Source organism: Triticum urartu, chromosome 3 (genome assembly GCF_003073215.2).
Source record: "Triticum urartu cultivar G1812 chromosome 3, Tu2.1, whole genome shotgun sequence".
NCBI classification, from domain to species: domain Eukaryota; kingdom Viridiplantae; phylum Streptophyta; class Magnoliopsida; order Poales; family Poaceae; genus Triticum; species Triticum urartu.
In genome coordinates, this window is record NC_053024.1 from 449,967,250 (window position 1) to 449,978,108 (window position 10,859).

The 10,859-nt window shown below is 49.4% G+C and overlaps 1 protein-coding gene across 1 annotated transcript; it reads right to left on the reverse strand.

The window, feature by feature from the left end:
• Positions 1 to 2,704: 2,704 nt before the first annotated feature.
• Positions 2,705 to 4,393, reverse strand: LOC125544291 (protein trichome birefringence-like 21). The gene is made up of 2 exons (XM_048707917.1): positions 3,660 to 4,393; positions 2,705 to 3,578 (listed from the first exon to the last, which is right to left on the reverse strand). The coding sequence occupies exons 1-2, from the start codon at positions 4,104 to 4,106 to the stop codon at positions 2,808 to 2,810; spliced, it is 1,218 nt and encodes a 405-aa protein (XP_048563874.1). The 5' UTR covers positions 4,107 to 4,393; the 3' UTR covers positions 2,705 to 2,807.
• Between the last annotated feature and the right edge of the window lie 6,466 nt (positions 4,394 to 10,859).

A 10,859-nucleotide genomic window follows, 5' to 3' on the forward strand; every position in this document is an offset into this window, starting at 1 on the left:
GTTTCAAGGAGGAAGAGTCCTAGGAGGGGAAGGCACCTCCTAGGTGCCTTGGGGAGGAGGGATTCCTCCCCTTGGCCGCACCACCCTAGGAGATTAGATCTCCTAGGGCCGCCCCCCCCCCCTTGGCCCTCCTATATATAGTGGGGAGATGGAGGACTTCTTACCGGGGCCTTTGGTGCCTCCCTCTCCCTCTCCAACACCTCCTCCTCCTCCATAGTGCTTGGCGAAGCCCTGCCGGAGTACTGCAGCTCCATCATCACTACGCCATCGTGCTGCTGCTGGAGCCATCTTCCTCAACCTCTCCTTTCTCCTTGCTAGATCAAGAAGAAGGAGATGTTACGCTGACCGTACGTGTGTTGAACGCGGAGGTGCCGTCCGTTCGGCGCTAGGATCTCCGGTGATTTGGATCACGTCGAGTACGCCTTCCTCATCCCCGTTCTTTGAACGCTTCCGCGCGTGATCTACAAAGGTATGTAGATGCAATCCAATCACTCGTTGCTAGATGAACTCATAGATGGATCTTGGTGAAACTGTAGGAAAATTTTTGTTTTCTGCAACGTTCCCCAACAGTAGGGGGTCGACGGTTTCCGCAGGAGAACGTCGCGGATGCACGCGCTAAAGTGCGTTGCCCCGCGAACAGGGAGTGCGTCCACGTCGAGCGGAGCCTCCTGGAGCCAAGCAGAGTCGTCGACGATGAACGTGAGCGCACCGAGACGGATCTCGCGGCCCTCCACCAAAACTCCGCCGAAAACCATGATGATTCGGGTCAGAAAAGGTCGCAACTCCTCCAACAAACGCTAAAACACCTGCCCCACGGTGGGCGCCAACTGTCGTGGTTCCAAGTCTGACAGTAGTGTAGGGGGGTAAGTATGGAGAGGCAAGATCTTAGCTATGGAGGAGTTGTAAGAACGCAAGGTTTACGAGTTCAGACCCTTCTCGGAGGAAGTAATAGCCCTACGTATCGGAGCCCGGAGGCGGTCGACTGAATTATGAGAGTATGAATTACAGGGGTGCGAACCCTTGTCTCGGAGGAGGGGGTGGCTTATATAGAGTGCGCCAGGACCCAAGGCGGCCCACGTTACAAAGGGTTCAATGTACATTAAGGCAGGGCGTTACTGGTAACGCTAGTAATAAAGTGCTATGATGACCATAAAAGCTACTTAATAACCGACCGTTAGCATGCGGAGTGCCTTTAGGCCACCTAACCGTCGAGTGGCTTGGTCTTGGTCGAGTGATTGCTTCTTGGTCGAGTATCTTCAAGTCCGTCGAGTGAGACGCCTTCAAGTCGATTGAAAGATGATTTCTTCTGGAGATGTCCTTGGATAGGTCAGTTTGGACAGGTCCATGACCCTATCCTAGGTACACAGCTTCATCACCAGCAACCGACATACACGCCAGCATACAAAAAATGCCTCTCGGCCATAGTTCCTCATCTTGGCCGTAGTTCATATTGGCAGACATGTGGACATACGAAACAATCACGTCTCGATCATAATTGATGCATCTCATCCGGGAAGGAGGAGGCGGCGGGTTTAGACGCGTCGGCCATGGCGCGAGGGCGGAAGGGTTTTGTGGGAGTGAAGAGAACGGCGCCTGTTTGTACTAGATAGGCTGACCAGAGGAGGACAAGGGAAGGACGTTTGGACGTGTGCGCGGATGCAAACCCAGCCCAAATTTAAATTGAAAATGGGTAAAATGGACGGATGTCCAGTTGCGTTGCCGCGTACACAAAAAAGAATGTGTCGCCGCGTTGAAGTTGGCCTTTAGGATCAAAATGTCCGCTACGGTGACGTAGCCGCGCCTATCATGGAGTCGTGGCTGTGGTGATGATCCTACTACTACCTGCTACCTAGTCGTGCGCCACCCACCCTACCGTCGTGAACAAGTGGCTGTCGTGCGCGCGCCTTTACCCCGAAACCGAATGAACGGAGCCGGCCGTACGCACGCGTTTCTCTTGGTAGTGTGGCAAACAGATATAGGGTTGAAATAGATCGGAATTAGTAAATATAAGGTGCTGATTTCAGGGATTTGAAGTTCAGGGTTTGATCTCGACCATCAATACAACTTCAAGGTTTTAAACAGACTTCACTCTGCTCCTGTAGCTCGTGACGGAGCGTGCCACCGCCCTCGAGTCCTAGTACTAGTAGCAGCACTAACTTGCTTCCAGCCGGCCAGCCATATAGGTTCCGGAACGTACTCCGTGGATGCAGCGTGCAGAGGTTGAAAGCCATGGGCTGGCGCACACCGACCAACACAAATTCACCGAAAAAAGCGCGGCGAGAGAGGCCCCCACCTCCGACAAGCGTGCAGTGCACCGCCTCTGCTTTCCGGTGTGCAGCTGGACTCTGTCCCGGGCGCCATCAGTGCGATCCATCCATACGCAGACGCAGACGGTGACGGTCAGAACTCAGAGCCACCGCACCGCACGGCCCCAGGGAAGTTACGCGCCTTTACTTTGGAGCCCGTAGCTTGCTTGCGAATGGAATCCAATACGAGGTGCAAACCGCAACTTTCGTCACAATCCAAGATGACTTAGTGTTTTTTTCAATCGAAGAAAAGGGGAGAGGAGCTTCTTTTGCTCACTCTTTCCGTGACGACCGACACAAAGGTTGGCGTCGTCAATAGTAGTTACCACCACCACACCCATCAATCAAAGGCATGGAAAGCGGATCGACCGGTAGTAGTAGGGAAGAATGAGATGAGATGAGGTGAAACAATTCATTATCAAAATTGGCTTGGAGCATATCCTTTGATCAGATCTGTGTGCCCACCGTCGCCGATGGATGAGAACGGGAACGGGGACTGGGCTAGACGAGCATCATCTGGAACAAGAGGTCGTTCCAGATGTCGATGGGGCCGGGCAGGCACCAATGGATGCAGTCGTTGTAGAGCTGCACCTTCTCGTTGGGCCAGTGGCCGTAGCGGCTGGGGTGGCCGTCGGGCCGCATCAGCATGGCGGCCGTGGCGTCCATGAGCATCAGCCGCAGCCCCTTGGCCCGCGCGGCCTTCTCCGCGGCGCGGTACTCCTCCATCTGCGCCGTGTAGAAGTGCAGGTCGCGGCCCTCCATCACCGTCTGGTTGCTCCGGACCGGCTCCGTCCGCTTGCAGTTGCCGCCCTGGTCCCAGGTCCCGTTCTCGAAGTGCGACATGGGCGACAGCATCCGCACCATCACCCGCCCCTTCACCTTGGCCTCCAGGGCGTTGATCGCCTGCAGCGACACCCGCCACGCCTTGCGCTGCGAGTAGTAGAGCGTCAGGTCCGGCACGCCGTACTGCCGGCTGCAGAAGCTGCACCCGATGAGCCGCCGCTTCTCGTAGAAGAGCGAGGGGCGGGAGAACCAGTTGGCCGCCGACACCAGCACGTAGTCGAACCGGGGCACCTGCGACACCCACTTGTCGTCCGGCTCGTCCAGGTACAGGCTGTAGTGCCCCGTGTGCGCCGGGTCGTCGTGGTCGGGCTCCCGCGCCCGCACCAGGAACGGCGACCAGAACATGTTGATGGTGAAGTTGTACGCCCGGTAGTGGTACACCTTGTTCTGGTCCGTCGGGTTCGCCGAGATGTCCTTGGGATACGCCACCTGCAATCCATTTGTTCAGCCTCAAAGCCTCAAAGCTCAATCCAGTGCGCAAACATGGCAGGCGAGGAAAATGTACGGTACCTGTGAGAGGAGGCAGAGCAGGGACTGCATATGATTGCGAGCCAGGGAGTCCCCGACGAAGGCCAGAGACTTGTGGCGGACGAACTGCAGGAACTGGACGGGGTCGAAGCGCGGCAGCTCGCAGCCGGACGGCCTCCACCGCCACTTGAGGAAGCCGAGGTCGGGGCGGCCGTACTTGAGGCAGTTCTGGTGCTCCTGGATCATGCCGCACGTCTTGTGGGTGTAGTAGGGCGCCTCCGCGTCGGGCACCCACTCGCCGCGGAAGATGTCGCAGTACTTCATCACGCTCACCACCGGCGTGGACGACGCCAGCTTGGTGGCGCGCGGCACGCCGACGCCGCCGAGCCCGAAGTACTGCGCGTTGGTCAGCAGGATGAGGATGGCCAGCGCCGAGAAGTAGACCGGCACGGGCCCGAACAGGACCTTCACCAGGAGATGGAGCTTCATCTTCCTCTCCCTCCCGCTGCCTATCTTAGCTCCTATACTACGTACACCTATGTCTACTTACAGCCTGCAGCAATCGGCAAGCAAGGAGAGAAAAACCATGGATATCTATCTAGCTTGAGCTTGGTACTCTACCACACGAAGAAGAAAGAAGCAAGAGGCAGCAGCGCACGAGGAAGGGGATGATGGGTGGGTGGCTCTTTTTTGCCTTTGCCGGGCGGTGCCTGCTTTGCGGACCCTGTCTCTCTCGGCTATCTCTGCGGGTGCGAGGAGATGAGGTGCTGCTTCTTGAAGGCGGTGGACGCGGAGGAGAAGAGAGTAGGTGCGCGGTTCATTTCAATATTGACAGGTGGGCTCGCCGAGGAACATGTCTGTCTTTTTCCATATTAAATATTACTAAAATGTAAACAGCCTGCAACCGTCCGGACTGCACGGTTCAGACATGTTGTGTCATCTAACATGGTCCTGGATCGGTCAGCAGAGCGGTCCGAATGTAACTTCTCATGCAAATCGGAGACAAACGTGAGCTTTGCGGGTGTTTGGATAGCACCTGCGTCCACTTCTAACCACTCTGGCCCATCCGAAATTATTCTCCCTCGCCCACGTACCTTCTTGCCCGGCGCCGACTGTCTGCATTCATGCTAATGTAGAGAGGACACAACCTCTTACTGCATGTGCCATCTAAGCGGCGCGTCCGCCGAGATGTTGCCCATGATGCGTCTCCAATTTCCGCGGTTGTTCAATGCAGGAGAAACGTTACTGGACGGGGCGCATATCTATCACGCCCGTTCAGTGCACCGTCTATCTGTATACCTCCATTAACGAAGTTCGCCGGTCGAGAAACCTGTTGGGAAATGCAGTATTTTAAAAAAATTGCCTACGATCACGCAAGATCTATCTAGGAGATGCATAGCAACGAGAGGAGAGATTGTGTCCACGTACCCTCATAGACCGAAAACAGAAGCGTTTAGTAACGCGGTTGATGTAGTCGAACGTCTTCGCAATCCAACCGATCCAAGCACCGAACGTACGACACCTCCGCATTCAGCACACGTTCAGCTTCATGATGTCCCTCGAACTCTTGATCCAGTTGAGCCCGAGGGAGAGTTCCGTTAGCACGACGGTGTGGCGACGGTGATGATGAAGTTACCCACGCAGGGCTTCACCTAAGTACTACGACGATATGACCGAGGTGTGTAACTGTGGAGGGGGGGCACCGCACACGGCTAAGAGATTGTCTGTTGTGATATTAGGGTGCCCCCTGGCCACGTATGTAAAGAAGGGAGGGAGAGAGGAGGCCGGTCAGGTTGGGCGCACCAAGGGGGGAGTCCTACTTGGACTCCTAGTCCAAGTAGGATTCGCCCCCTCCTCCCCTTTCCTTTTTTCCACCGGATGGAAAGGGAAGGAAGAGAGGGGGGAAAGGAAAGAGGGGAGGCCTCCCCCTCCCCGAGTCCAATTCGGTTTGGGCAAGGGGAGGGCGTGCCCCTCTCTTGTGGCCCTTTCTCCTCTCCTCCAATAAGGCCCACTAGGCCCAATACTTCTCCCAGGGGTTTTCGGTAACCTCCCGGTACTTCGGAAAAATGCCCGAATCACTCGGAATCATTCCGATGTCCAAATGCAACCTTCCAATATATGAATCTTTATGTATCGACCATTTCAAGACTCCTTCTTATGTCCGTGATATCATCCGGGACTCTGAACAAACTTCGGTTCATCAAAACACGAAACTCATAATACAAATCGTCGTCGAACGTTAAGCGTGCGGACCCTACGAGTTCGAGAACTATGTAGACATGACCGAGACATGTCTTCGGTCAATAGCCAATAGCGGAACCTGGATGCTCATATTGGCTCCTACATATTCTACGAAGATCTTTATCGGTCAAACCGCATAACAACATACGTTGTTCCCTTTGTCATCGGTATGTTACTTGCCCGAGATTCGATCGTTGGTATCGTCATACCTAGTTCAATCTCATTACCGGCAAGTCTCTTTACTCATTCCGTAGTGCATCATCCCGTGAATAACTCATTAGACACATTGCTTGTAAGGCTCATAGTGATGTGCATTACCGAGAGGGCCCATAGATACCTCTTCGATACACGGAGTGACAAATCCTAATCTCGATCTATGCCTACTCAACAAACACCATCGAAGGCACCTACAACGCATCTTCATAATCACCCAGTTATGTTGTGACGTTTGATAGCACACAAGGTGTTCCTACGGTATTCGGGAGTTGCATAATCTCATAGTATGAGGAACATGCATAAGTCATGAAAAAAGCAATAGCAGAAAAACTAAACGATTATTATGCTAAGCTAACAGATGGGTCTTGTCCATCACTATGGTGACCAGACCTCAAACAGTCTGATCTCTGTGCTCCGCTGTCATCCCTGGATCAGTAATGCTGACACCACACAGTACTCGGAGGATTTATAGCAGAGTAGCAATCACACACTTATTACATCGAGTGTCTCAAAAGAGAACTTATTACAATAAATATGGCTTAAGGCCATCTAATAATGATAACAGCGGAAGGCTTGGAAGATAAGTGAGTCCATCAACTCCAACGGCATCACTGAGTATAGAACCACGACCTAAAACTCCTTAATCGTCGCCTGAAAAGTCTGCAACATTAACGTTGCAGCCCGAAACGGGTCAGCACATGGAATATGCTGGCAAGGTAACACATAGAGAGTAATGGAATGAAATAGCTATACTATATGCATATTTGGCTGGTGGAAAACTCTATGGTTACAGTTTTGCGTAAAGCCAATTTTTCCCTACTGCAAAGGAATAAATTTATTTAACTATCATGGTAGTTGTTAAACATTGAGAATGGTTGACAGCATTCTCAATCCCAATTAAGCATCATCATTAAACATAGCCCAACAAAATTAATTTAGAGTAACATGTTGAGATTCACATGATAATCCAAATACTAGATACTCAAGATGTCCATAACCGGGGACACGGCTAACCATGATTAGTTTATTACACTCTACAGAGGTTTGCGCACTTTTCCCCACAAGACTCGATCGCCTCCGTTTGGTTTCTCGCACTACATGGTGTTTGAGAAGACGGATGATCGAGACATAGTCTTTCAGAAGCGCTAGCACCTTACGATCGGGTAGACCGTACCACCTACATCCCCTACATCTGCTAGTCTACCACTGTAAGAGTTCGCACGACTTAGTCAACTATGCTAGAGCCCATAATAGCTTGTGGCTGCATACAGAAGTTTCTAGTATGAATAGTCTCATGATCCCTTTGAGCCTGGGTGGCGGTCCAAAAGAAAACAGACAAGTCCTGAAATACCCAGGTGCCTCAATCCACCCAGATGTGTGTTTAAGTTGCCACCTTAGATAAACCATTAATTAACAAACTCACATCTGTCATGGATTTCACTCACCCAATCCACGTCTACTAGCATAGCATGGCATAATAAGCAAACGTAGAAGTAACTCCCAAAGGTTTGATAATAAACAGGTAATGGTACTACCTCATCTACTTCCCATCCCACAATTTAATTAGATCCTAATCATGCAATGTGTGAGGATTGATCTAATGCAATAAAACTGGGTAGTAGAAAAGGTATGATCAAAGTGTTACTTGCCTTGCTGATGATCCGCGAAACCTAACGATTCGAAGTAACAGGCGGCGCACTCCGGGTACTCTATCGCAGACAAACAAACAAGCATACAATAAGTACTCATCTAATGCACAGGTAAAACTCAAATAAGAGATCTAACCAGAAAGTTCAAGTTAAGAACTCCGGTTGACAAAAAGAATCAAATCGAACGAAGCAACGAAAGTCAAACGGCGAAAGAAAACAACTTCGTTCTACTAATCTGGATCTAGGGCAAATTTTACAGTAGCAAAATCTTGTTTAAGTTGGTTAAATGGATAGAGGGTTTCGAGATGAATCTCTAGGCGCTTGAATCGCCTGATTCCGATAAACGAGCGAAAAGTTATACTAAAACAAAAATCGGATCAGGAATCGCGATCAGAAAAATCACGGATTTAATCCGAGAAAAAGAAAAATGACGAACACTCGCTAGAACGAACGAACGGACGAATGCTCGCTATTTAAATAAACCGGAAAAACCGATCTATTTAAAAAAACCGAAACTAAAAAAACGACGAAAATCGATTTTTTTTAAACAACCTTGGCACGGAAGTCGAGGCTGCGGCGGCGGCGTCCGGCGACGGCGGCGCGGTGGCGGGCGGCGGCTAGGGTTGGGAGCTGGGGCGGCTAGGGTTCCCCGGGGCTGGGCCTCGGCTTACAAAGGCCCCCCTCGGGCCGGAGTCCTAGTCGGACACGGCCTGTAGGTTGGTTCGTTTTTTTTAAATTATTCCGCTCGGAAGAAATATAAAAAGAAATACTAAACGGACTCCAAAAATTCCGAAATAATTTTTCACGGGCTTCTAAAATCAAGCCGCACAAGGTGAACATTTATTTGGGACCTAAATGCAATTTTGAAAAATGCACTTTTTTCCTAAATTCAAATAAAACACCGAAAAACTCCGAAATAAAATCTTATTTGATTTTATTATTAAATCCTCAATATTTCTTTATTTTGGGAAAGTCATTTTATTCCCCCTCTCATATTTTTGTAATAGAAATAATTGATGATAAAATAAATAAAATCAAATGATCCTATTCTCAAAATTTGAGAAAACTCAAATATGAAAATAACGAAATCCCCAACTCTCTCCGTGGATCATTGAGTTGCGTAGAATTTCTAGGATCAACCAAAATGCAAAATAAAATATGGTATGCATTGATGATCTAATGTATAACATTCCAAATTAAAAATTTGGGATGTTACAAACCTACCCCCCTTAAGATGAATCTCGCCCTCGAGATTCGGGTTGGCTAGAAAATAGGTGAGGATGGTCTTTGAGCAAATCTTCCTCTCGCTCCCAGGTGGCTTCATCCTCCGTGTGGTGGCTCCACTGAACTTTGGAAAACTTGATAACCTTGCTGCGGGTGACTCGGCTGGCAAACTCGAGAATCTTAACTGGTTTCTCCTCGTAGGTCAAATCGTTATCCAACTGAATAGTTTCCAATGGCACTGTGTCTCTCAAAGGTATGTCAGCCATCTCCGAGTGGCACTTCTTTAACTGAGAAACGTGGAACACATCATGAACTCCTGACAATCCTTCGGGCAATTCCAACTTGTAGGTCACTTCTCCCATACGCTCCAAAACTCGATATGGTCCTACAAATCGTGGCGCTAACTTCCCTTTAACTCCAAATCGCTTTGTTCCCCGAAGTGGAGATACTCAAAGATAAGCTCTATCTCCAACTTCCTAAATTGTCTCCTTCTGTTTAGAATCTGCATAACTCTTCTGTCTGGACTGGGCTACCTTGAGCCTATCGCGAATCAGCTTCACCTTCTATTCAGACTCTTTAATCAAGTCAGGTCCAAACAACTGGCGGTCTCCAACTTCGTCCCATGACAACGGTGTCCTGCACCTCCTTCCGTACAAAGCTTCGAAAGGGGCCATCTTTAAACTGGTTTGGTAACTGTTGTTGTAAGAGAACTCTGCATATGGAAAATTATCGTCCCAAGTAGATCCATAATCTAGCGCACAAACTTTCAGCATATCCTCCAAAATCTGATTGACTCTCTCGGTCTGTCCATCTGTCTGTGGATGAAAAGCTGTACTGAATTCTAGCCTGGTACCCAAAGTTTCGTGCAACTGCTTCCAGAACTTTGAGGTAAACTGGGTTCCTCTATCTGATACGATACTCCTTGGAACTCCATGCAGACATACGATCCTGGTCATGTATATCTTTGCCAACTTAGCACTGGTGTGAGTGGTCTTTACTGGGATGAAATGAGCTACTTTCGTCAATCGATCGACTACAACCCAAATCGAGTCATAGCCTGAACGAGTCCTGGGCAATCCCATGATAAAATCCATGCCTAACTTATCCCACTTCCATTCAGGTATCGGCAATGGTTGTAACAATCCTGCTGGCTTCTGATGCTCTGCCTTTACTCTCTGACATACATCACAAACTGCTACATACTCCGCAATATCCTTCTTCATCCCGGTCCACCAGAAAATATCCTTCAAATCCAAATACATCTTGGTATTTCCTGGGTGAATTGAATACGGTGAGTCGTGTGCCTCTTGCAAAATCAACTTCCTGATCTCCGAGTCATTGGGCACATAAACGCGGTTTTCAAACCATAGGGTGTCGTGCTCATCCTCATGAAATCCTTTAACTTTTCCTTTGCTCAGTTTCTCCTTTATAGCGGCAATCTCTTTGTCAGCTTTTCTGAGCTTCCCTGATTTTATCCATCAAAGTTGACTGAATCTCCAATGCTACTACATAGCCTCTCGGAACTATTTCCAAACACAGTTCACGAATATTTTCGGCTAACTCCCTTGGTATTTCTCCCGTCATTAACTTATTGACATGGCTCTTATGGCTTAATGCGTCAGCTACTACATTAGCCTTTCCGGGGTGATAATGCAATTTCATATCATAATCCTTGATAAGCTCAAACCATCTCCTTTGTCTGAGATTCAACTCCTTCTGTGTGAAAATGTACTTCAAACTCTTATGATCCGTGTACACCTCACAATGATTTCCAATGAGGAAATGTCTCCATGTTTTCAATGCATGTACTACGGCTGCTAACTCCAAATCATGCGTGGCATAATTCAACTCATGGGGCTTCAGTTGTCTTGAGGCATATGAAACAACTCTCCCTTCCTGTATAAGCACTGCT